General features: G+C 48.5%; 1 protein-coding gene across 1 annotated transcript; it reads left to right on the top strand.

Annotated features, from left to right (window-relative positions):
- Positions 1–175: 175 nt before the first annotated feature.
- On the top strand, positions 176–24,900 carry LOC144727564 (fatty acid 2-hydroxylase-like). Its single transcript, XM_078606453.1, has 7 exons — positions 176–940; positions 11,810–11,893; positions 14,143–14,285; positions 16,343–16,446; positions 18,178–18,350; positions 19,762–20,014; positions 21,450–24,900. Exons 1-7 carry the CDS (start codon positions 461–463, stop codon positions 21,527–21,529), a joined length of 1,317 nt encoding a protein of 438 aa, XP_078462579.1. The 5' UTR covers positions 176–460; the 3' UTR covers positions 21,530–24,900.
- The last annotated feature ends 2,960 nt before the right edge of the window (positions 24,901–27,860 follow it).

The following is a 27,860-nucleotide window of genomic DNA, read 5'->3' as shown; positions in this document are numbered from 1 at the left end:
TGCGCCCCTTAGCAGTGCTCTTCGCATTGCCGAGCAGACGACCCAGCTGGCTGCGTGGGGTGTGGAAGTCGCGGCGTTCTGAATGAGAGCTGACGTCAGGAGTTGCCAACCCAATCCGCGCTCTGTGCGCGTGTGTGGAAAGCCGCGGAGCGCGTGCCTATAAATGGGAAGGCGTCACACGGTGCGCCGGTCAGTGTGGGTTGCACGAGAGAGCGAGCGAGTTGCCGGCAGACAACCCCATCGGACAACTTTGACACAACAGCAAAAATAGATTTGAAATAAATATATTACATTAATATATAAACTTTTTTAAAAATATAGAACCTAATGCCTATCGCATGAGCGTTGGACACTTGTACAGCCAGTCAGCCAGCGAGGAAGCAAGCAAGCAAGCAACATCAGTAACACGTTGTAGACAATTGCCAATTTTGTATTTGTTGAATAAAAGCCAAGAGGAGCCATGCAAATCGAACAAGGGGAGCAGCAGCAGCAGCAGCAAGAGCAGCGGCGTGTGCGCGCATTAGACTACGAGCAGCAGCAGCAGCAGCAGCTCATGGGAGGGAAGTCCGTCTCGCCCGCCTGCAAGCGATTCACCTTGCCCGAGGTGGAGGAGCACAGCTCGGAGGAGTCGTGCTGGCTCGTCCACGCGGGCCGCGTGTTCGACGTCACGCGCTTCGTGCGCATGCACCCCGGCGGCGAGGCCGTGATCCTGTCGCGCGGAGGCACCGACCTGGGTCGCCTGCTGTCGGGTCCTCCTCACCGCCACAGCAGCAACGCCTACAGGTGGCTGGAGCAGTATTGCATCGGGGAGCTGGACACGCGGCTGGGAGAGGAGCTGGATAGAGGTTCGCAGCAGCAGCAGCAGCAGCAGCAGGAGGAGGAGCAGCAGCAACGGGCAGATGCGTCGGTGGTGACGCCGCCCGGGTCGGAGTGTGCCGAGGTGGGTTTGCGGCGCATCGAACAAAACAAAAACAGTTCTGTTTGTACGCACGTGCGTTGAAGTAGTCAACCGTGCTAATCGGAGGTGCGGGGGGACACACAGCAAACTAACACACAAAGAACACTTCGAAATAAATACTTTTCAATCTAGACGATTTAAAAGTGCGACGCTCGGGGCGGAAGAACGTTCCAGACGGCCGCAGAAGCGCCTCTGCGGTGACCGCCCTCGTTCGATGGCCAGCAGCCAAAAGCCGCTGCTGCGAGGATGAAGGGGAAAGCTTCTCTTTTGCAAGCGAGGTGACAGCGATGTGAAGGAGGAGGCGTATTGTCAGCCGTATTCATGAAGCCGAAAGTGAATTGACGAGTTCCCGTGTTGTAACTCAGAGCGTAATTTGCTCTCTCGATACTTTCGGGAAAGTTGCTTTCGTCGGGCCGGACTGTCTCGGCTCGCGATGGTGATTACCGGCGAAAGGCAACGGCTCGCTGCCAGACGCCAAGCTTGCCGCTCTATCGCTGTGCTTCATATGCCTCCGACCCCGTGAGCAGGTTGAGTACTAGATGAGGCGAGGCGGGATGTGGGGTGCGACTAAAACAAATTTGTCGGAGCAGGCGCGCGGATCGGGGCTGTGGGCAGCGGTGTGTAAGGCGTCGTGCACGATTTGAGCGCTTGGCAAGTTGATTCATTTACACGAATTCGGTGTGGCTAGCCACTGTATTCCATTCAACGGCATCCAGTGGCTGGAGAGCAAACTAAAGACGGCTATGCTTGGGACCTAACTTGAGCTAATGGCTAAATTATAGTTTTAAAATGTATTTCAAACTCCAACATCGCTGTTGGAGTTAAAAAATTCATTTGAAACTCCAACAGCGGCGTTTTAATGCCATGAAATGCAGATACGGTATCTTGAGGCAAATCATTATTTGTTTGGTTATTTGATAGATTACCTCTTGTGAAAATAGTTTTTTATTTAAATGCCTCCATATAGTAAATGAGATGCTAAATCTCACTCGGCACTAACTGAATTAAAGCCACCTTCATTTAAATGTCTCCTACAGTTTTTCAGCACCATACAATATGCGTGCTGGATGGCTGGATCGCTTAAAAAAAAACACAACACGTTCATCATGAACACTCATCAACCATTAGCACGCCCTGAAATTCATCTTAATTATTGACGCTTCCGTAACTTTTAATGGGGGGGGGAGGGGGGGGGGGCGATTTACCCGCTACGAAGTTAATCAGAGCACGTGGACATTGACGCGGAGTGTTAAACAAACGCTGAGCAGGTGCACACACACACACGAGAGTGAAGAAGAGGCGCGTGCTGGGTGATTACGCCGAGGGGACGCAGCAAGAGAGACACGTGCATCAGAGAACACGCGCACGCGCACACACGCACGCACGCACACGCGCGCGCACGCACACGCGCGCGCACGCACACACGCGCGCACACGAACACACGCGCACATGCGCGCACACGCGCGCACACGCGCGCACGCACACGCGCGCACGCACACGCACGCGCACACACGCGCACGCACACACACGCGCACACACGCGCACACACACACACGCACACACACACGCGAACACACGCGCACACACGCGCACATGCGCACACACACACACACCCGCGCACACACGCGCACACACACACACGAACACACGCGCACGCACACACACGCGCACACACACACACGAACACACGCGCACACACGCGCACATGCGCACACACACACACACACGCGCGCACACACACGCACGCACACACACGCGCACACACACGCACGCACACACACGCGCACACACACACACGAACACACGCGCACACACGCGCACATGCGCACACACACACGCACACGCACACACCCGCGCACACACGCGCACACACACACACGAACACACGCGCACGCACACACACGCGCACACACGCGCACACACACACACACGCACACACAAACGCGCACACACACACGCACACACACGCGCACACACACACACGCACACACACACGCCCGCACACACATGCGCATGTGCGCACACACACGCGCACACACACGGTTCTGGAGGTTTCCACTGTCAGGGGAGATGAACGTGACGTGGGTTAGACGTTGATGTCGCGCGTTGTGTAGCGGTAAGCGCGCCGCGCCACGAGACTCCTGCGAGTTCGAGTCCCCGCTCACCACGGCCATCACCGGTGACGATTATTAGAAACGGTCCTTGGCCCTCCCCTGGGTCGACTCAGTCTCAAATGAGCGCCTGGTGCGATGCGTGAACGTCGCCACTGGGGAGACAAAAGCGGCCGGGCGCGGTGTTGGCCACCCATCCACTCGTGTGCCGCGCCGGCCTTCGTAGGTGCTCGATTACAGCACTTGCCCTGACAGTCTGCTCAGGCTATGCGGGGGAGCTTTGTCGCAATTGTCGGTCACGACCAACGTGAGAGTGGCAGCCAAAATGAGGAAACTCGCTCGCTCGGAAGTACGGATACTGTACCCTGGCAGAGATGACGAGATAACAAAACACCATCTCGGGTGCCAGGAGGGGCTGGCGTGAGAGATGGCGACGGCTTTGTTGAAGGCCTTCACCCAGCAGTGGATAGATCATGGCTGCTGCTGCTGCTGCTGATGATGTTGATGATGATGATGTTCAACAGACAACAAGTATTGTGGAACGGACGGACGCCAACGTTTCGGCACTGGGTGAAGCCAGTGAACCCGCCGTGCATTTTCAATCGAGGGCGAGTTATGAATCTTATTGCCCTGGACACCTCGGACGACAGCCGAGTGTCGTGATGCGGCCGACTGCGGATTGTCACCCCTGCCGCACGTGTGACGAAAAGGCCACTTTGACCCCACGGCAGGTCACGAGTTTCTGTGGCTGTGACCGTCGCGTCTTGGGGGGGTGGTGGTGGAGGGTGGGGGGGGGGTCAAAGTTGCGATGGAAAGAAGAGGGGTGTGGAGTGGGCGCGGGGGGGGGGGTGACACGCCCCCCGTGCCACGCGCTCCTCATTTGTGTCGCCCTGCGCACACCTGCAATATACATCTATCGAATGGTTGAAGGAGATAACGATTAGCCTCGCGGTCAGGGTTGTCGCTGCTGTCAACCGGTAAAGCACAGACGTCACGGTCTCTTTCAGGAGGGGGTCCTGCATTAGTTGGGGGTGTTCGGCCAATTCCATGAACGAGTGGTTGGCTTCACGTGGGAGGAAACTGGCTTACCTGGGGAAAACCCACCACGCAAACGAGGGGAGAACACTCAAAGCCCACGACACAGATGTATTTCATCTATTGGCCGTAAGGCTTTTGACTCTGGCCACCTCGTTAGCCCATCGAGTTTGGCAGTGAATACGAACGTGTAAGCCCTCGCCTCCCTCCTCTTCTCTACCGTGATGATGATGATGAGAAGGGGCCGTTCACAAGAAACATCGAACGTTGGGCCCACGTTGGTCCCAATTGGTTCCGGCCACATATCAACGATGCATGTTTTCTGAGTCTGGAATTATTTTTTCCGTGAAGGCATTTATCTAATAATACAGGTTTGTTTTGGGTTAGATCGCGTAAATATATAAATGTGTCGTTAAACCCGCCACCACCCGACACAGACAATTAGTAAGGTTTGTCACGTTAACAGAACATGCCAATTCGTTACTAGTATCCAAATCTGTCTGTCGCCTGATGATGCTAGTTGTAATTACTGGCGAAAAGTCGTACTCAGATTGTAAATGTTGCGGCTTGGCTCTCCAACACACCGGTGTGCTGTACTAGTGATGAATCGGCAAGTTCTGTTTACGTGACAAACCTTACTAGTTGGCTGTGTTGGGTGGTTTGCGGGTTTAACAGCACATTTATATATTTACGCGATCTAACCCAAAAAAACCTGCATTATGGATGATATTGGTCGCGAACACCCACGTGTTCAAAAGGCATTTCTGATTGTTTGATAAGTCATTGCATTTATCTAGCAAAAGTGAGCAAAACACTTGGGCAAAAGTCGAACTCGTTCATGAGATACGAATATATCAATGGTTGCGTTAGGGTACAACTCTGCATTCATTCCTGTATCGCTTCTAAAGCTCACGATAATTGCATCAAATAACATTCGTTTTCATCGATGTTTTTTGTGCGTCTGTATATGCCGTATGCACGTTGTTAAAGCGACCCTCGCAATGTCAAAACATATCTCATTGATTTCTTGAGTTAAAAAGTGTGATCTTGAAACCACGATGAGTCATCGAACGGCGAGCGGCTGGTGATTCGCGACACCTCTTGAGTGTAACACTGAGCGACGCTTTATATTATACACGCCACGGTGGCTAGGATATGTTAACTACCTCGCCTGGTGTACAGGAGGTCGTGGGTTCGATCCCGTCCTTGACGCCTGCTGCATATTGGCAGTTTGCGTGTCTCTCTCCCCGTGGTCGTGTGGATTTTTCTCCGGCTCCTCCCGTTTTTCCTACCACGTTTAAAATCAACGTCACGCGTTTAGAGTATTTGGCTGCTACAACATTTCCACGTGATGATGATGATGATGATAAGCCACTTCGTTGAGCTATAATTTTCTATAGCCAGAGTCGCTTCTGAAAAAGAGCTGCATAGCTTACCTGGTCAAATTTAAAAGAGTTAGTAAAAATAGTACAACTGAACGGCCTTACCTCTCTCTGTATTAGCAACAACAACAACAACAACAACCTAGTAGCGAGAGTTTACTTTACAATACAGTTACTGTCATGTTGCAACGCACGTACAGCAAAGATGCGCCAATAAACGTCTGCATTTACTACTCGGCGACTATAAAAGTTACCGTGGTCTTCAATGCAACAGGGTCACGTGCTCACGGTATCTCCTCGAGACAGAATGGTACTCGCTGGTACTCGCTGTTTTAGGACCGACCACAGCGATCGGTCAATACGTTACAGGCGCGGTGGGGGTTGGGAGTTGGTGGCTCTGTGTTAAAAAATGTATCGTACTCGCATTCGTTTGTTATTGTTGCATTCACCACCACCTTCTTGGTGCTTTCGGTAAAGTTACGTAGAATGGAAATCATAAAATAATAAAAAAATAAACATAATAAAATAATTCTCACGACGTTTCGACCACAACGCAAGCAGCCGTCCTCAGGTGGAAAACAGGTCTGTCGAGAAGACAGAGTCAGACTGATGAATCCCTGCAGTCACGAAAGCTTTAAATCGAAATTTAAATCGTACACACATTCTTTTGTTGTTGTTGTTGTTGTTACATTCACCACAGCTTCAACGTGGCTGCTTTATTTTTCCTTTCGTCGACGCGTCCTTGCGGCAAAAACCATTTGGGTCCATCCAGTTGCTCATTCAAGCCAAACAGTTGATCAACATAGGCGCAGATGTAGGTACGCGCGTATTGACAGCGAACTTCCGACGCAGGGGTCAGAGACGCCGAGTTAAACATTGACTCTTGGGCATGAGGCACCGGATCTCACTGCAAACAGAACCTTCAGTCTGCATCAGTCATTATTTTATCCTCTTTCCCATGAAAGTGTGACTCATGTTTGCTGCCTTGCAGCTTTAAAGATTCCACATTTTAATAAGCAGCCTATTCATTCGTGCACTTCGCGCACTGCCAACGTCTTCTGACTTTTTTACTTTGTATAAACCCGTTCATAGCAATATAGGGTACAATCGTTGCGGGGTTTTGTGGATGGGTCATTGTACTCTAGTGTTAGTGTCTCACTTCGAGAATAGAAGAGTGAGGCCTTTGCCTACACCCTGTCGATAATGGAGTTTGTTGGACCATACTTCACCACGTCGGTCAGTGCAGGCAAATGAAGTTGGAGGGAGTGAGGGGCGGGGGGAGTGGGGGGCGGGGTGGATGGGGGGGGGTTGCCCAGGACCGGTTTAATAATGATTTATTCTCCACTGCTGCCATCCGTGGGCAGGACTCAAACTCGGGTCATCAGCTTCTCTAACGAGCGCATTCACAGTTCCACGCAGGCGTTTGTGGGGGGGGGGCGAGAAGTCGCCCCAACTTGTCCCGAATCGTCGCTTTCCGAAACCCAACAAGTGGCACGGCTTGCGTCGATTCCACGTGTGACCGACTGCCAAAGGACCGGCTGCCGCAGTTAAAGAGAAGAATGTAACAGTGCAGGTGTTTATGTTGCAATCGTTTTTGGTAGGGGGTGGGGTGGGTGAAACAGAGATCGTGGCCACTGATTGCTTGAAGATATCGCTGTAGGGGACGACACCGCGGCCAAAATAAATACACTGGGCAATGTGCATCGCGCAAACGCATTTTAGGTGTACACGAGCATTCATGCAGAGTTGATAACCGTTGCCTTTGTAGAACAAAGTCTGCGGCATCTATGTCGTCACCCGTCGTTGCTCAGTCTCCTCTGCTGCCCCCCGCACTTCCCATCGCCTGAACATTTCCTACCCCAGCCATCCACGCCCTTGACTCCTTACCCCCCGCTCAAGGCTTACGACAGACATAACAAATATTGCTGCGAGATGCCACGTGAATCCGCTTTGCTAATCGTATCGTCGCCGCCATCCTCATCGCTGCTCCCTGTGCGCCCATCAACGTGGGCTCTCGCAGAGCAACGCAATCCTCCATGTGAGAGAATGTCCCGTGCAAGTGGATATTACAGAGCTACGTTTTAGATACCTTCAGGTGATCAGCAGAGGAGGGGGGTGGGGGGCTTGATGTTCATATCCAGAGTTTGTGTGTGTGTAGTTCTTTGTTAACCGAGCTGAGGACCCAGCAACCCACTACATTTGAGAACCCGGTTAACTCACGGGTGTTCGCCTGGGTTTGAACTCAAGATCTCATTGGTGGTCAAGCTCTGCGCTCTGATCTCTGACGTCGTCTGTCTGAAGCCACGCGTCGTCCTCGCTCAAGCCACGACTTTAACAGCACCGTCAATGGCACTTGCAGCAAGGGAAATCGTGACGTCCCACCGCGATGGTTTTGTGTGCGTCATTCGTTCGGCGCGTGCAGAATCTACCCAGTCGCGCGGGCAGCGACCTCGGTGGCCACGCACGTGCGCATGTTGAACTTCTTTCGCACCGTACGTAACCAGTCGCGATAATCGTGTAATTCTTGAAGCCCTCCGCGGGAACTATTTAGTGAGTGGACAGGCATCAGCGATACGGGACACTGCTGCCACGTCGTGGTCGACATGGCGATCACGAGCGATCTCGCGATCGTCACGTTGACCGCTAAAACTACAGTGACATTTTTTCATTTAGTTTGGAGTAAAAATAAAAAGACATGAAATTTAAATAAAACGACTTTTTAAGATTTCCGGTGAGACACTTTCAGCGGCTTGTTAGAAACGTAGTGTGGCAGTGCAACGCCACGAAGATCAGAGGGCCCTGTCCATGTTTTAACGGTGGGAATTCTCTGTCCCCGTCCTCAACGCTTCACGCCTGGGCTGTTCCCGTGTGCAGCCTCACGTCGCCCGTGATTTTCGGGACACATTAAAGGTGCAGCCCTGATCTGCTTGCTCGCACCAATGTTTGTCATGTAGGGCCTCCACTATGAGGAGTTTTGGAGAATCCCTCAAGAGGGCATTTTGGCCAGACATCTCGAGTACAACAACCGCTGTTCACCATTCGGTGGCGGTTGACGTCACCACGGCTCTTGTGTCATGCTAGGTGCACTTTGAGTACACTTTACTTTATAAATCCGCTGCTGCGAGGACGACGAGTTTGCGTGATGGTGACCTACTGCTTGACTCGTGAAGCTGCAACCCCTTCTACCTTCAGCGTGCCAAATAACGAATGTATGGGGGCGGAGTGTGTATGGAATCGTGCCGAGATGCGCATTGAGGAAGTTCCAAGGTCTTTTTGAACGTGCGAGAGCGGTCGCCCGGCGTCCGCGTGTTTGCCAAGCGAAGGTGGCATTTCCCCTCTTGGCATAGGATGGGTTGCGACACGGTCGCACAGAGCGAGCGAGCGAGCGAGCTTGTCACACTTTGTACGGACGAGTATTGCTTTCTCTCAGGGCTTGTTGTTGGGTTTTTTTGTGTGTATTTCTCCGTAAACAAAACATTCAACCGCATGTGGACCCCCGGTGCGTAAAACGCCAAAATAAATGCAGAAATTCTCCGACACGATAATCACGTGAACATTGTAAACAGCCACGGCAACTATTGCATCAACACTGAAGTGACTCTTATTCGCGTATGAAACTCGTAACACTGTGGCCTTGTAAATAAACGATATAATGCAGCAGCACTAATAAAGAAAAGCGACATTCTGAGCAAGAGCAGCGACCGAAAGCAAGGCTGTTCGTACTTGAGCACTTCTTCCAAAGCTGTATCACCAAATACATTCGCTTATTTGCGTAGTCAGAATCGCAATCTTAATTTGTTCATACTCAAGGAGGAATCCGATGAGCCATGAAGCTCTTTTTCACAGATGTCCAGCAGGGGTGGGTCAGAACGTTACAACAACAAACAAGACAAAAACACGCGATGGCAGTGCAGAGTACAGTGCAGTGTCGGCAATCAAAATATCAAGAGAAGCCGCGTTGTTCTAATTTGGTAAAACAAAACAAAAAACTTTTGTCAACGACGTCGCGAAGCGGCGGTCCTTGAAGAGCCGCACGCGGCCCGGAGTTGCCAGTTGCCGACCCCCTTGTGTCGTGCTGTGCATTTTCTCTCGCTCGCTCTGCCCAAGAGTAGCCGATCTATGGCTCCAGCTCCCCTCCGCGTCACCCAAACCCACATCCCTCCCTCTTCACCTCGAGCCCACGAACAGAGAACGTTCTGCCGCCCTTGCTTTCCTCAACGGCGTTCCTCCTTTTAATGCTACCCCTACCCCCTCCCTTTGATGCTGCTAATCCTGGATAATGCACGGGCATAATATGACTTTAAACCCCCCGCCCACCTCCTACGCATTTCACAAGTAGTACTAATCACATATCTGCATTTCCCATAAATATGCTAAATTCCTCTTGATATGCAAATTATTTTGTCAAGGCGCTCTTCCCCCTCCGTCCCAGCTTAACTAGACGCTCCAAGCCTGGGGTGTGTCATTCAGACTCTGTCTTCTCGACAGACCTGTTCTTCACCTGAGGACGGCTGCTTGCGTTGTGGCCGAAACGTCGTGAGAATTATTTTATTATGTTTTATTTTTATGATTGTATTACTTCCCATTCTACGTGACTTTACCGAAAGAACCAAGAAGGCGTTCCTCCTCTCTGTGCTACCAGCGACGAACGCGCTTCAACGATTGGACCCATCGCTGTAAATCTGTCGGAACTTTTTTGGCACTCCGTAGCCCCCCCCCCCTCTCCCCTCCTGCGAAGGTTTTGCTGGGAAGTCGAGATTGTGTCCTGGGATCTGTCGTAGTAGTAGAGCTCATGGACTCATTTCTGTGTTGCGATAACTCTATGTTTGTTTGTGGCTTTTTGTGTTGGTGGCATTTCTCAATTTGTTTATTCGTTTTTAATTTTGCGTTGGAGTAGTATAGGGGTTTCATTTGCTTGCTTCTGGCCCGATATGGGATTCGGTCCTTATATATGTACGTCGAACTTATTTCGCACCGTACGTAGACAACCATGTTAATTAAAATAATAAAATGCAGCAGTAGGCAGTGCCAGCTTCTTCCTCCCGCTGGCAGCGAGAGTAATGTTCAACGCATCACAACAAAACCGATATTTTTCACTTTCACAGCCGGAATGATGTAGCCAAATTAGGCGGAGCGCTAAATATATCTTGACGTGTAAAAGTAAAGCAGTGTTTCACTATAACGCGAACCTTCTATTCGGGAGCACTTTTCACACGACGTGGAAGATGTCCTGTTATGACGCGGAACCCGTTCATTATAACGTGCCCGTTATAACGCGGAACACGCCTGTTATAACGCGGAACATGTCGTGTTATGACGTGGAACGCGTCCATTATAACGTGCCCGCTACAACGCGGAACACGCCTGTTATACCACGGAACATGTCCTGTTATGACGCGGAACGCGTCCGTTATAACGTGCCCGTTATAACGCAGAACACGCCCGTTATAACGCGGGACACGCCTGTTATAACGCGGAATGCGTCCATTATAGTGCGTTGTGGGATGACTGCAGGCTGATTGCAATGTGCGAATGTGCGTGAGTACAGTATTTTATTTTTGCACAGTCACCGGTGAAAGGCCTTAGACTATAGATTCGCTGTGCTATTCAACTCGGATTTTAATCGCAGGGTGATTGAACCTCAGATTAAACCCCAGGATGTCAGCGGTGTTGGCTCAGCACTTTGTCTTGTGAACCCGGTGGCCACGTCACGTCGGGGGGTTTCCTGCTGCGTGTGGTGAACGTTGACCATTTTAATGCAACGGTTGAGGCTGGCCTTTTTTAAGCGTGGTAACCCGTGAATATCGAGCACTTATCGAAAAGACTGTTGCAACGTATTTGCACATCACGTGAAGTACTGTGCAGCAGTGTGTCCTCAATTATCCTTTGCTGTACCCACACACAAAGAGGGGGTGAATTGTGGGCGCTCCCACCTCTGCCAGCGTGGAAGAGTAGGCCAAATGCCCTCTAGATCGGTACTCTGAACGCTCACTCCAGTTCGGCGTTTCTCAAACTTTTTTTTGGCCCGCGGTCCACTCGGCTGATGCTCACATTTCCCCGGACCGACCCCACCTGCTGATCGGAGGTGGGGGCGAAGGAATCGAATTTGCTCCCGTCACCCGACCTCTTCCCGTGCGATGACTATTCTCACCGTCTCGAAGGAGGCGTTTTTGGAGTTGGCCCGCGCGGCGCGTTTGGCGAAGGGGTTTCGCAGGAGCGCTCCCTCCGTTGGTTCGCGTCGGGGGTTCATCCGTCGCGCCGTGACCAACAAACGACCGGCGTTGCATTTCGCGCTGACGTTCGTCGCTTCGCTCTCATGGCAGGAGGTGAGGCGGAGGAACGTCTCCAGCGTGGACAGAAGCCACGACTCCGAGGAGCTGATTTACAAGACCGTATCGGCTGACCACGTAAGTTTAAACATAAAAATGCACATCTTTAAGTATTTTGTCACTCGGTTACGGTCCTTTCCTGCCCACTGGGCACGTAACGACAGATAGAGGATCGCCGATTGGAATTGATTTGTTGCACTCGCAATACGTGCATCGGATTGCGCGTGCGAGAATCTATAATTTGCGCTTCGTTCCTATCTCTTGGTAAATGACATTCTAACGTCACGTTTAGGGACAGTGGCGAGAACAAAATTGTGTATATGAGACACAAAAATGCAGGAAATAATTCGAGATATTTTAAATGTAAAGGCGCAGCCCTGCAATGTCCTGCTCACGCCACTGCTGGTGGATGGAGCCTCCGCTCGAGGGAGCTTCGGAGAGACCCTCCACAGGGAACTTGGCTCAGCCATCTGCGGCTCGTCTGGAACGCTCTCCCTTCCGATATTAGGAAGCCAATGGAGCTCTGGACATTTAAATAATCTCGATTGAAAACGCATTTCTTTAGAACTGCTTTTCCTGTTTTTAGTTCGTTGTCCTTCCCCCGCACCTCCGTTCAGTACGGTTGGCTAAGTAGGGTGCGAAAGAAGTTCAACATAAATCTTGACTTAAAGCTTTCATGACTGCAGGAATTCATATCCTTTGGGTCTGTCGGTAAAGTCACGTAGAAAGGTTCAAATTAATATTTATTTTCATAAACTTGAACCTATCTACGTGACTCTACCGAAAGACCCAAAGAATATAAGTTCAACATACGTCCATTCATGCAACATGCATACACTCGGCGCGAGTCTGTGGGCCTCTGTGCGAGTCTGTGCGTCGACGTGAGTCTACGAGTCTCTGTGGGGCCGTGTGGTCTCGTCGTGAGAGGAGCGCTCGATGACGAAGCCACCGACACGGCCGGTCTGGGGGGGGGGACAACTTGTTTTATGACAACAAGAAACAAAACAAAAAATGGTTTGAATGGGAGTTGCGTGGAAACGGCTGGACAGATGTTGTGCCGCTGACCGTGTCAACTTGCAGCAGCGGCGGCAGAGAGGGAGAGATTTTAGCGGTGTGCGCGCAACCGCGTCAAACAAGCACAGCGCCCGCAAATAAAGGGTTATTGCCTGGTAACAAAGCTTGCAATGTGTCCGTATAGGTGCCAGCTTACTACTCAGCGCCATGCTAAACACACACACGCCGCTCATTTAAATGCGCGCGGGGTAATTCGTGTGCAGTGTTTGGTTGGCGGGGGTTAAAAAAACTCTACGCGTTGTAAATGTAACGCGTCGGAAAACACGTCCACCGAGGAGATGGAACAATGAATTTGGTTTCCTGTGCAGGTGGATAGTTACGTAGCAGGATCGTGAGAGGGTGGGTGGCTTTGGGGTCGGGTCTTCATCCAGCTGTGGATTGACCATGGCTGATGATGATGATGATGATGTTATTGTGTAAAAAGTGTGGGGCGTGGAGGGGGTCTGCCTGCGTTTGAATTATTGAACATCTTTGAACGTAAATTAAATCGTTCACTTGCATGAGCCTCTCAACGAGACGATTGTAACGAGTCTAACTTTGTGGGTGATTCATCAACATTGGGATCATCTCGCACCCGCGAGTGTTAGAATTGACTGCCCAATTAACTGCACTTCAGTCACCGACCACACTCTCTCGATCAAGTGCGCAGTTGGGATGAGTCATTTACTCCCAACGTATATTAGTAAAAAATATCACGCTTCATTGAAATGCATTTACATGTCTATTCAAATAAACAAATCAAGATTTAAAAGTGCGGGCAATTCCTAGCTCAGCGCACTTAGAGAGCTCTGGAGAGAGTGGTCCCATTCGAGGGTATTTTGACTCTTCGATCACGCTGGCATAGACGTCGTTGATGACCCATCAAAATATATTTCAAAAAGTTGTGGCTGTATCATTCGTGTCGATTAGTGCCCGGATATTCCGGCACTTAATAAATATAATCTCATCTTTTTTAATAGTTATATTTATAGAGCGCCTTAGCTCAAGGCACTGTACGTAGTTTAAAAGCGGTTACAAAAATCGAGTGATTTAGATGGCAGAGTTGAGGAATGAGTGACCGTAGCAGAGGGCACATGGGGGTCACCATAGGGCTATAGGGGATGGGATGGAAAGGAGTGGAGGGGGCAAGGAAGAGGAATGGAATGGGCAATTGAGAAGAGGTGGAGTCTTGAAGGTAACAAAAGGAGGGCAAGGAGGATGACTGCTTAACGTACAGGGGAACCTTATTCCGCCTGCGTGTCCTGTTTTGCCAGGATCTCGTGGACTGGAGTAAGGCCCTGCTGTGGCAGGTGGGACACCTGGGAGACAAATACAGCGAGTGGGTGCACCAGCCGGTGGATCGCCGCATCCGCCTCTTCGAGTCCGACTTTGTCGAATTCTGGAGCAAAACAGCATGGTGAGTCTCGCCGGTGGCAGCAGTAGCGGCTCGTCTGCATGGGGAGCTGGGGCCCTGCCCCATCTAATGCATGTCATGAAACAAATAATGTTAACTTATTTAGAAAAAAAATACATAAAAATATTAAAAAGTTAAGTAAAACAAGTGGGTGGGTTAAGGCCGTGTGCTAACGATTAATTAAGTTTGCATGGATTTGGAAGCAATTAATTGAAACAGAATTTAAATATGAAATGTTGGAGGCTGCTTCGACATGTCCGTGGCTATTTTGGAATCTCATTGGCCGACTCAAACCCACTCGCACGGAGCGGTCGGACCGAAACGGAGGTTGGGTCTGGGGACGCAAATAATTCCACCCCTGGCCAACGCCAACCGCCATCCCAAATCAATAACGTGGAGAGGTCTCGCACAGAGCGCCCACAAACATTTGACCTCTCGGTCGGCGGGCCCGAGAAACTGAAGCCACTGCCGTGCCTGGCCTTGGCGTCGTATATTAAATATTGTGCGAGCGATCTCCCCCACCGCCCCCTCAACCGCCAGTCACAGCGACTCGATGAATTCCCGAGAATTGGGAGGTCGTGAATTTATTTTTACATTAAAAAAAATATTTTTCTTTTCGATTTAAAGCTGTCGTGACTGCAGGGATTCATCTTCTTGGTTCTTTCGGTAAAGTCACGTAGAATGGAAATAATAAAATATTAAAAATAAAACATAATAAAATAATATAATAAAATATATTTTTTGTTTCGTTTTTAGCTATCCCATTGGTATTGTTTAGTAGATTTTTTTTACTCCTGTTTCGTACAAATTTGTCCACTCCCATTGGTCACACTTCCCTAAAAGGTGATATTCTATGATTTTTATCTGTTGTGTATTATCGGTTCTTGTATGCGGGATTCTGTGCGTTTTTTCGGGAGCAGAGTAAACGATTATAATCGAGAAATCGATGCATCTATCGTACTTGTAGTCACTCACAATAGTGATTAGCAAATGGAATTTAAATGTATAATTCGTTTTCAGGATATGCTTGGGGAGTTGGATAAAAGCAGTGTATCAGCATATGTTTTCTTTCATGATTTGTGTTATTGTGCCTTGGTAAACATGTGAACTTTGTCAGCAATAAAATGTATTGTTTTTGTTCAGTCATCTCCTATTCGTGTTGTTTATTATTCATGTCGATTGCAATAAGCCCTCTGCATCATCTGTTGGACCTTTGCCGTTGACGCATCGTAAAACATTTATTCTTTTAACCCCAATAAACACGTGGAATCATTTCTGATTGTTAAACCACTGCAGCCTTACCCGACTTCAAAAAATCCACGCATTTGTCAAAATAAGTCTGCCTTAAAAGGAACAACAACAACAACAACAAATATACAACGAGGCGACGAATACGTTGAGTTTCTTTGCTCATTTGTGCGTCACCAAATAATCCATCGAACATCGCCGGGTCTAAACGCCACACTATTACTGGAACGCCTTTTTAGTGCGATCCTGGCGAGCCTTCGGTGAGCCCGCGCTTAAATGACTCAATCGTCAAACGCTCCCCGTCCCCCTCCCCGATTGTCTATCTCGGGTTCATCGACCGCGGGGCAAAACACCCCGCTCCTGCCTCCGTGATGCATGCTTGTGTAAGTGGTCCCGCGAACACCGCGGGGCCTTGCGACATCGCGGCGCCTGACCCGCCCCACCAACAACCATCAGCGCTCGCGCCGCTCGAAAAGTCCGACCGGTTTCTTCACTGAATTCTAGATGTGAAGCTTTCGTGACTGCAAGGATTCATTCTCTTAGTTTTTTCGGTAAAGTCACTTGATACAGCAAATTCAGCTGTGACGGTCCCACCTGATGACGGAGACTTGTGTGTTGCCTCCGAAACGTCGTGATTTTTATTATTTTATTTTTTATTAATTTTTATTTCATTTTTTACCTACGTGACTTTACCGAAAAAACTAAGAGTACGGTTTCTTCACCCCACACCTCCCCACCCGGCGTTTCCCCAAAGCTCACGTCACTGCGTCGTTTCGCGTAACGTGCGACCCAACCATTGTGTGTGACCACAGGTACGTGATACCGCTGGTGTGGATACCCATCATCGTCTCCATGGGCTTGACGAGCTACCGGGGCCTGCAAGGCAACCAAATCCGCGTGTTCACCACGTTCACAGGTGAGTGGTGGTCGGGCAAGTGGGCGGAGTCAGGCAATGCAAGATCGCAGAGCTTGCACAACTCGGCCAATCAGGAGGGGGGAGAGGGAGGGGCTGCCGCAACGGGCGAGAGGGTGGGGGTGAAATTTACAGAGGGAACAAGGTGATAGTGATGAAAAAAATATCAAACTTGCATTTACTTCATAATATAGGTTTTTGGGTCAGATCGCGTTATTTAAAAATGTGTCGTAACCCTCCACCACCCGACACGGCCAAACAGTAAAAAATGTGTCACGTTTTTCAAAGGACAAACTAATTCACTTCTTTAGCCCACCGGTGTGCTGAAGAGAGAATCAACAGCATTTTAAAATTTGAGTAGTACGACGTTTCGCTGATAATTACAATCAGCTTCATCGGGCAAGAATGGTGAAGCTCTCCTGTTGCTTCCGGTCTTAAATAGAGCAGCATCAGGGTGACGTCATCATTTAATTCAATTCATTTAACTCAATGCATTTACTTGCAAATTCCATCCCTAGCCCCGCTCACTTGCCCTTGGGTTGTGCCCACCACAGGCGTGTGTGGCCTCTGGTTGCGGCGGCTCTCTCGCTACATTTCGTCCTGCCTCAGCAGTCCGCCTGCTGTCTTGTTTCACCTGAGGACGATGGCTTGTGTTGCAATCGAAACGTCGTGATGTATTCGTTTTGTTTTTCTACCTACGTGACTTCACCGAAAGAACCAAAGAGTATGAATTCCTGCAGTCACGAAAGCTTCAAATCAAGATTGACACATTTATATATTTACGCGATCTAACCCAAAAAACCCTGTAGCGTGGAGACGCTGTGTGTCGAAACCGCTCGGGATTTGTGCTCGTCTTCGAAACAATAGCGCTGAATCTGTGCGCTCCCAGAAGGCTGTGCAGCCGATGGGTTTTGCGTAAAGAATTAAATTTTTTTTTTAGATTTCACGTGAAGGAGACATTTTGTCTGCTTACTTATTTCTCCTGTAAAGGAAAGTTTGGCCCACTCTTTCATGCTGGGCAGGCATCTTGGGAAAGGTGGCATTACCCACTCTTCACCCCGCCACATGCTACTCTGCGCGCAAAGGTGGCAGGAAAAGCCTGAAAAAGGCAACGTGGTTAACATGCTTGACGTTTGTAATCCCCCCGTTGATTTTTTAAAAAGAAATAAAAAAAATATCAGCCCACACGTCCTTTGAACGTGACCGTATATCCGTCAAACTCTCCCTCCAGCCAGTCAGCATTTTTTGTTAATGATATCGTTAAAATACCTGCGATAGAACGACGGTCCTCACCCACTCCCCCCAAGGTCCCCACTTTCCCACCACTGGGTACCCCCTCTCACGCGTGACAACCACCAGGCCCCCCCCCACCCACACTTCCCCTTGGGTGCTCTCCCCCCCCCCCCCCATGTCCCCCCACAGTGCGCCAGCCAGCCAGACTGTTTTCTAATATTGCACGCCGTGCCCATGATGACCTTAAACTATGTGTAAAACTTGCTCGTGACATTTTTGGACCACTTGAGAAGGTCTCTCTAAGTGACTTGTTTTGGTTCTTTTGGCGGCTTTTGTCTTTAAAGAGTTGCCAAATCTGTGATCGGCGGGCCTGCTGTTGTTGTGGATCTGGGCTTCATTTCCATTCACGTGGTGCACCACTCACGTTCGCAATCTGAACCTTGACCCGGCACATCCATGCCCCCTCTTGCCCCCCTCCCCCCGCGTTTGCTCCTCCGACAGACGGAGGAGTCAACGTGAGCCAGGATTGGTTCGCGTGCCTCTTCGCCTTCGGCTTCTTCACGTGGTCCCTCGTCGAGTACTGCCTCCACCGCTTCCTCTTCCACCTCACGCCGCCGGCGGACAGCTACCTCCTCATCACGCTGCACTTCCTGTTGCACGGGCAGCACCACAAGGTGAGCCGCATGAGCGAGCGCCGTGGCCTCGTGTCATTCCTTACACCAGGGCCCACGCCAACCGTGTCCCTGCTTAACCCTTTACCATTCCGAGACGTCTGCAAGTTGTAGGGTGGGTGTCCCGTTCACCACTGAATCTCAGAACGCGTGAGCGGTTAGCGTTAATTGAATTTATAGAGGCGTACCGCCATTGTTTTTGAAGATGGTGTACTCACCGCAGAGAACTGTAGTGACACGACCACACTCCGTGATAGCTGGTGCCAAGCTGTGCCATGCACCTTCCCGCATGGCCTTGTGGGAGACTCGGTACTGACAAAGTTATTTTATTACAGATTTTCTTCTGGTTCTGGTAAGCTGTCAGTTAATACAAATGTTGCCTGTAATTGTGCCAGCCGATGTTTGTCTCGAACTACAATGCTAGACACCATTACAGGCTCGATGGAATAGCTATCGAGCATGCAGACGGTACAAGTGCATCCGGGCCTACAGGCTGGAGGAGGCCACGTGCTGGGCAACAGATAGGGGAAGAGAAATCGGACTGAGGTTGGCCAGGTTTCATTCCTTACACAGGGACCCATGCTGCCAACCATGCTGGCATCTTGTTTAAAATATAATTATAGTTATTGCGGCCGGGTTAATCAATGTCCCCCCACACACGCGAGACAGAGCGCTTCACGGCTGTAATGTTTATTTGTTTACGACGCACCGATCGGTCGTCGTATGAAAGTCAACGATCTGATCGGCACAACTTGCTCAGCCAGCTGATGGCCGTTTCTTTGGCTTGCCTAAGGGCTGCTGCTGGGGATGCTATGACGTGCCTTTCCCCTCGTTCCAGCCATACCTTTCAACTTTGTCCACCGAAATCTGTCTAAATTTCCACTCAGGTGACGTTGCCTTGGTTGTCGCGGATAGCACACTGGACTTGATTCGGTCTCTCGGTGCAACGTATGTATGTGCGTACAGGGACTCCTCGACTTACCACCGAGTTAGGTTTCAAAGGTCTGTTTGTAAGTCGATTTGTTCGTAAGTCCAACTTTACTCCTGTCGATTCCAAACATGTTGTACGACATGTACACTAAACACGGGGAATAGCTTTAAAAGTAGTACAATCTCATGGTGATGTAGATGCCACTGGTGATATACGGACAGATTTATTATTCGGATCTCAAAGTTCGTAAGTCGAATGTTCGTCAGCAGAGGCGTCCTCGTATGTTGAACTACTTACGCAACCGTACGTAGCCAACTAATCGAAGGTGTGGTCCGGGGACCACACGCTGGAGCGGAAAGCCCTTCCAACAGTAGCAGTGCGAGCTAGCTTGGCTGGCTGGAGTTTGAGGCCGGGTCGATTGCAGTGGCGTCCGACGACAACCCTGACGCCGCGACCCCTCCGCCGTGCGTGCCGCTCCCCCAGTCGCCGTTCGACGGCTCGCGCCTCGTCTTCCCGCCGGTGGCGGCCTTCTGCTTCGTGGTGCCCTTCTACTCCTGGATGCTCACGATGCTGCCCAACGCCGTGACGGGGTCGCTCGTGGCCGGCTGCATCTCGGGCTACGTGATCTACGACCTGATGCACTACTACCTGCACTACGGCGCTCCGAGCCGCGGCTCGTACCTCTACGCGCTCAAGGCCTACCACGTCAAGCATCACTTCGAGCACCAGACGCTCGGTGAGTGGCCTCGCGCGCGGCGGTTGGAACACCGAGCCAGCCGTCGTCGTCCGCGTCGTCGTCGCTCTCTGGCGAATAGACCGCGCGGCTCGTCGTCGCTGTAGAACGCCGACACGTTGAGCTCTTCTTCACTTCGGAGCTATTGCATTGGACGTTGAGGCCTTCATTACTCCGGAGGGATTAAACACTCGGCCCACCGTTTGCTGTTGTTGCTGTTGTTGTTTGAGAATCAGCTAAACATTTGGCTCATCATTGTTCTCGCGCAGGTAAGCACTCAGCCCATCATTACTAAAGCAGCAAAGCGCTCGGCCTATCATCACGAGAGTGGCTACACACTCGGCTCGTCATCACTGTAGCAACTAAATACTTGCTCCGGTGTTGTTCTAGGTTGGCAGAACCCTAAGCTCATTTCTCTTCAGCAGGGGTGGGGAAGTGATTTGATACACGAGGCCTACCCACTTGGAAGCGGCTCCCAAACTGTGTTTAACCGTCACTCCATCGGAGGGTGGTGCGGGATATTTTCAACATGACAGCCAGTGGCGGCTCCTGCAAAATCTCTCAGGGGGGGCAAATTTCTGGATGATTGATAAGGTCCACCCATGCAATGAATAAATTAACAGCTTAAGCATGTAAAGGCAACTTCACTTCTTTAATATTAATGAAAAATAAAGTGACTCTTACAATACATCTTGTTTGTTTATATATTCACTATTAAAACAAACCACTCAAGTTTATTTTATTAAAGATTCCACTAGGTGGCGATAAATTATATTGTTGGATGAAACGTGCTTACGTATGATGACGTTAGCACGTATGATGACGTAAGCACGTTAGTGCATGCCCTCCCGGAAGCCATAGAGAATGCATTGCAGCGCCCCCGTTCGAAAAAAAACATCTTTGAATGTAAGTCTATGGGGCAACTCGGGGCGATTCTCAGCCGTAGTGAAATCGCCCAAAAAGAGGCGGTACTCCACAGAACGTGACATGACGCTGATTGGACTATATCCAGAGGCTGACAGTGACGGCTAGCGTGACTCTGTGGTTGAATGACATTGGTGGTGCGTCGCCCAATCGCCCTAATGAAGAAACCGCCCCTGATGACAGCACTGTGTTTCCACGTCTTATTCAGTTGTGTCGCCACTGCGGGGTACTGCTTTGTACTTGGTCGACACGCACGTTTTTTTTCGCGAGACTGTACGGGGACTTTAAGTTGCGTTCGAATGTGAGGTTGTCTCCATAAGGTACTGGAAAGTCTTATCCGGCTGTCAAGAAGTGGTTCGCACGAATTCCGTAGAAAACAAACCAAACCCCTTGATGGATTTTCGCCAGGATTTTCGTGACGTAGTTACTTTGTTCTTGTTGTGAGCAGCACTGCAGAGGTGCATTTGTGATGAGGGATTTTGTGACGTGGTGTCGTTTGTTCTCCCTCCTGCAGGGTTTGGGATCTCGAGCAAGTTCTGGGACTACCCTTTCCGTACGCTCATCCCAGAAGAGACCTTTGAGAAATCCCGATAATGACGACAGAGAAAATGTTGCCGAAATAGTTTTGCTTGCTGTCGAGTTTATTTTTTATTCGATCTACTTATTTAAAAATCACTATTAAAATTGTCAGAGAGCATCAGTCGTCAGTGTGTTTAAATGGAACTGCAATTATTTTTGTATTTATATATAATTTCCGTATAAGTACAATATACTGTTGTCTGTAAATACTTTGTTCATCTGGATTTTCCTCATTCCAGTAAGTGAGGCATGTTGCTATTCTGCGAATGGGGCGTAATAATGCGATGTATGTGGAAGTGATGGTTGAAGTGAATGGAGACTGACATACCATGCCTGGGACTGCCTTAAGATCATAAGCAACTTTGTTATTCGCATCATTCTAACAGCTGTGTTTCAGAGACGCGTGTAGTCTGCAGTAGGTTCACAATACAGCCGGGGGGGGGGGAAGGGGGGGCATTCCTGCCACGTATTTCGCAACCGAAAGATTTTAACTCTGAACGCCTCCGGCACGTTGCTGTCAATCACTGGACATGAGAACGCGTCGCTCCTGACAATGAGTCGTCTTCTCTGCGTGACAGGGCGTTTGGCGTCGGGGGTCTTTAGAGGCGACTCGCGTGTTTTTTGTTCTGAGCAGAAAATCTGCGCCGTGGTTTTGGTTTGGAGGAAGTCGTCGCTGTAAACCTGTCGTAAAAAAAAACCGAATTATCCGATTGTGTTTTAGACAATGCAATTCCTTGAAGGAGCTGCCCGGCAAACGTGCAGCGAATCGTCGGACATCGTGCCGAACAACCCGAAAACTCATCGGAGAGAGGGAGCAGTACGGCTCGACCAGGATAACCTGGTGCAGTTTGATTGCTTCTCAGCCTTATCGGTCACTGCAGACAATGTCTCTCGTTTTCTTATCTCCTTTGGTGCCTCATTTTTATGCACAGACCACAACTTTGGACTCCTATTTTTGTGGAAACCCGTGGGTTTGCTTGGGTCAACACAAGTTGTCGTCAGGGCGGGGTTCGGGTAGTGGAGAGAGACGAGACGAGAGTTTAGTTAAAACTTTACTGCGGGCGGGGAACATTTCCATTATGTATAACATATTTTAAGATATATTCCTTGATGGGCGTTTCATTGAAAGGTCATTAACTGGTATTTCTGAACGGTCTAAATGTGCGTGCTTTTAGTGTGTGTGTGTGGTGAAAATGAGTGGTTGATATCCACTAAGGTTTGGTATGTACAGATGGATTTAAATCAACTGTGCAATGTGATGCTTGTACTTAAAACTATTGATTGAGTGGCAGGCCTTATTATAGCTGTGAATTTCGGTTATCCTGCCACTCAATTTACACACATCATAAAAATAAGTGTCCCAACAAATTATTTAAAGTGACTGAACTCTCCTATTTTATTGTGTCAATTATTTAGTTTGTATTCTTCGTGTGACAGCCAAAGGAAAACCAGAATGATTATTTCTCACATTCTAACTGAAGCAGACTGACACATTTCAACGTTGCAAATCACAAAGTCTCTGTTTAAGTAATTGAAACGCGGTCTTGACTTCTGCTGACGATAGTTCAATGCAGGAATGCCTGTGTAGAAACCACTTGATGTTTCAATAATTGCGGATTCAAATAACACTGTGGTGGGCGCAGCAGCCTCCAGTTGCTCAAGGGGTCGTGCGGACCGATTGCAGTGTGAATTGATGAGACATCTTTTCTTACACCTGCTGTGTGCGATTCACCTGACGTAAGTTTCACAATGAATATCCATCGATGCATCGCACCTCCATAAAACGCATTATACTTATCACAAAACAGCGAACGTGTAAATTATCGGCAACAATAATTACATGGGTGATTAATTTACAAAAACGTTTACTTATGACCACGTGATTGTATATATATATATTTTTCGCTTAACAAAAATATGAAGTGTATGTTTTTATTTTGCACACCAGTTATTTGTACAGGAATTGGTTAAACGCTCTGCGCTAGGGAGCTGCCAGCCTGGGTTTGATCCCTCACCAGTGGCGAGTGATGTCCAACCCCATCCTGAGACCCTCAGGATGGCCTGATTGACACGGGGTTGTACATTATTATTATTGTTGTATTCTAGATTTGAAGCTTTCGTGACTGCAAGGATGAATATTCTTAGGTTTTTTTTTCGGTAAAGTCACGTAGGTTTTCCGAAAAAACACAAGAATTATTGTTGTATATTAGAATTTGAACAGTGGCGCTTAATGATCGCCTCCACGGTCCGGGAGTATTGGAGACATTGTCACCCTGATGACGCATCTTGTACTGATGGGCCCCAAGAGAACGAGTGACCCACAACATTCCAGAAGATGTAGTTGTACCCTATTCCTCCACGTGTTGTTCTCACAATTGAGCACCACACGTGCATGAATGCACTCTCTCCAGAGGCATTGCCAAGACTTGGTACAGGTGGATAAATTGTCCTACAATGAGAGTTGCTGCGATATGGCGATGAAAAGATATGCATCGTTCGATATTAAAAAAAAACACGACAATCATTTCGTCCGTTTTGCAAAATATCACCTCATGGCGTGGTGATAATCGCTCATTAAAATGTTTTTTATATTCATGAAAATAACGTGAAGATTAAAGTTTTAAATAACGTAGCTATTAGCCGTAACATTGTTTTGATAAAATTTTTGTGGAGTAATCGATGGCAGGGCAATTATAAGGCATGACACGTGTTGTCGTTCATTTAATACGTTTTAGAGTAAGGGACAGCACGTGCACGATGGATTTGAATAATTACAACGATGTACGGCACGCTTTAGTTGAGTGAACTGCAGTTGAGGAACATTTAAGTAATCTTTATTTTTCCAGGAAGTGCAGGAAAGTAAGTCAAAAAATATAGTTATGAGAAACTAATATCGCAAAAATCGCCACGTTGTTGGACTTGGTATTGTATCACGGAACACTATATCGCGTCAACCCCTGTCAACAACCCACGACATGGGACAGGATCACTGGATACGACTTGAAAGTGATTGGGGAAATGTGCCGGGTCTTGCCACCTGTCCCGGTTTATCTGGGACGACATGTTTGCGAGGCCAATTTCCATCCGTCTGTTTCTCACGGAATGTTATAAAGGTCTCGTTTTTTGTCAGCTGCGAAGAAATGCACCACTCAGAACCAATGCATTTCCATGTTGCTCCTCTCTTCCGGGATTGCGTGACGTATTTTTCATCTGCGGGTATGTTTTTGTTTTTCTAACTCGAAGGTGGAAACCCTTACTCGTGCCTTGTCGAATACTTTTGGAACTATGGAACGCAGCCGTTTGTAACAGTTTGTCAATGATTGGCTGCTTATCGCCATGTGCCCATGGCATGCATCGTCATAAAATAAAATAAAAACGTTGAATTATATGAGGTTACAGCTTTTTTTTATGGAAGTGTTGTGTTTGCCCCGAATAAAGCGTTTGTGCAAGTTTTTCCTTAATTTCTAACCGCACTTTTTCATTTGCAGTCTGTATGATATCTACACAAATAAATGGGGGGTTACTAATTCAATCCTAAATCAACTTAATTATGATTATTGCCAGTTTTACCCATGTTAGCCTCGTGTATGATGATATTTACAGATGATGCAGTTGCTTGCCCAGTGTGCTATGAACCCGGCTAACTTGAGTTAGTTACCAGGCCACGCTAACCTCAGTGATGTGGCGATACCTGAACCTGTCGTTGGAACCCTCTTCATGGTGAAGTATGGTCAAACAACCCCCATGCCAAACATGGCATGGGGAGGCTTTTACCGAGACTTGAATTGACAAAGGTATGCAAATGCATTATTCATTCTTATGATTATTATTTTCATTGGCATGCGACTAATAACAATAAATCCAAAATAATGAATTATCCTGCTTCCTAATCGAAAGCCAGTGCCTGGCACGATATTTTACAAGCCACCAAAATAACCGGCTTGCGATAACAGCAACGATTGCTGCCATGACCTCATGGTCAATGAGATAATACCGTCTCTAGGCAGGTTTGTTTGCCAGCATAGGCAGCCACAGCCAATGACCCGACGTGGCTGCAATTTTTTTTACAAGTTTTAGCGCGATTGTGAAATGGTTATCAAGTGTAGCCTTTGTGCTGCTTGCACGTAGCTCTTCGCGCGTGTGTGTGCGTGTGTGTGTGCGTGTGTGCGCGCGTGTGTGTGCGTGTGCGTGTGTGCGCGCGTGTGTGCGCGCGTGTGTGTGTGTGCGTGTGTGTGCGTGTGTGTGTGTGCGTGTGCGTGTGTGTGTGTGCGCGCGTGTGTGTGCGTGTGTGTGTGTGCGTGCGTGTGTGTGTGTGCGTGTGTGTGTGTGTGCGTGTGTGTGTGTGCGTGGGTGACCTTGATCCCGACACGTTGAACACCCGAGAACTCCTTTTTATTGTTGTCGACCGCAGCTTCATGCACAGGAAATGTCTTAACGTGTCTAAACATCGACGTGGTAAACGACATTTATGTTTCGATTTAAAGCTTTCGTGTCTGCAGGGATTCATCTTCTTGGTTCTTTCGGTAAAGTCACGTAGAAGGGAAATAATAAAAGAAGAAAAATAAAACATAAAAAAAAGTATTTTATTATGTTTTATTTTTATTAAAACATAATAACATTATTTTATTATGTTTTATTTTTATTAAAACATAATAAAATTATTTTATTACGTTTAATTTATTTTATTTTATTATTTCCCTTCTACGTGACTTTACCGAAAGAACCAAGAAGACATTTATATTCCTCTTACAAACAAGGATGAGAGCACCGTCACTGCGTTTGCTCTGTCTGTTTTCACTGTCCGTAACGTGAGGTCGCGATAACTGTTGAACGCATGTTCCAATGTCGTGAGATCCTGAAATGTTCATATCAAGGCTCTATGACGCATTCGACCGCTATTGAGTTGTGACGTAGCCAACACGGTGGCGTGTAGCATTGTATCGACAAGGCTCGATTATTGCAACTCACTACTCTACGGGACGTCTGGCAACAAAACGTGACCAAGCTGCAGCGTGTACAAAATTCTCTCGCACGTGTCGTGACGGGTACTGCAAGATCCGACCGTGTCAGTCCAGTGCTCGCCGAGCTGCAATGGCTTTCGGTCGCCGAACGAATACGTTATAAGGTTGCACTCATCACACACAAAGTGCTTGCCACAAACGAACCACAATCAATACCTTGCTGACATCGTAAAGGAGCATAAACCATCACGCGAACTCCGGTCACTTTCGCAGCAGCAGCGGCTTTTGGCTGGCCATCGAACAAAGACGGTCACTGCACTGCACACTTTCAGATGTGCTTCTGCGGCCGTCTGGAATGTTCGTCCTTCCGATATTAGGAAGCCACTGGAGTTATGTACTTTTAAAGCTGGAATGAAAATTTATTTCCTTAGAACTGCTTTTTGTGTTTAGTTTGTTGTCCTTCCCATGCATCTCCGATTAGCATGGGTGGCTATGGACGGTGTGAAAGAAGTTCAACACACAATCAATGTGAATATTATTTTAATACCAGGCTGCATTGCTATATGGGATTTATCCTATAGAAAACCCGGCAAATTAATCAAAGGCTTATTACCCAAAAAATTTGCCGACCAAAAAAGCGAGCCCGAAATAGATAAGCCTTTTTGTCTGAGGTGAAGATGTCACACGCCATGCGCGTGCCTTGCTCGGAAGGTAATGTTATTGTTGTTAATAATGGAAAGTGTTACAGGATCAATGTTTATGCATTCATTCTATTCCATGTGACAAAGATGCAGCATCTGTATTTGAAAGTACCATACACTTTCCACCATTGTGTTTTCTTCCATGCATGTTACTTTGTAAAGCAAAATGTATAGTTGGTAAAATAAAAAAAAGTTGAGTTTCATACGCACACTCATGAATTGGCCGAGAACACCTTGACATATAGGGGGCAGCAGAGGTGGGGAATTTGGCACAGGCTCGCCAGGTGGCCGCTGCCTTCCGTGGTTCCTCCTCGCGCCTCCGAGTCTTCTTCTCTCTTCGAGAGCCAGACAATACTGTTTCAGTTTCATTTCATTCAGTTTTAATGTATTAGGTATAGCCCTGTGAGACATGCGGCTCTTGACTCGGGAGCAACCGCAACAAACAAAAACATGAACAAAGAACATCTTAAAGTGACTACGCGCAACAGAAAAATCCAGGAAAAAACACCAAAGTCTTCCAGAAAAAAACACGATATCAACGCTGTTTTTTAATATTTATGTTGTTTTTTTATTTAGGGCCAATTTATAACATATGCTACAGGACCCGCACGAGCTTAATCCACCACCTCTGTGAAGACATGGCAATCGCTGCTCCTGGGAGAAAACAAGAATTACACACTTGGA

Source organism: Lampetra planeri, chromosome 26, assembly GCF_965212315.1.
Source record: "Lampetra planeri chromosome 26, kcLamPlan1.2.h2, whole genome shotgun sequence".
Classification (NCBI taxonomy): Eukaryota; Metazoa; Chordata; class Hyperoartia; order Petromyzontiformes; family Petromyzontidae; genus Lampetra; species Lampetra planeri.
The sequence above is the reverse complement of the archived record's forward strand: the minus strand, read 5'-3'. Positions and strand labels throughout refer to the sequence as shown.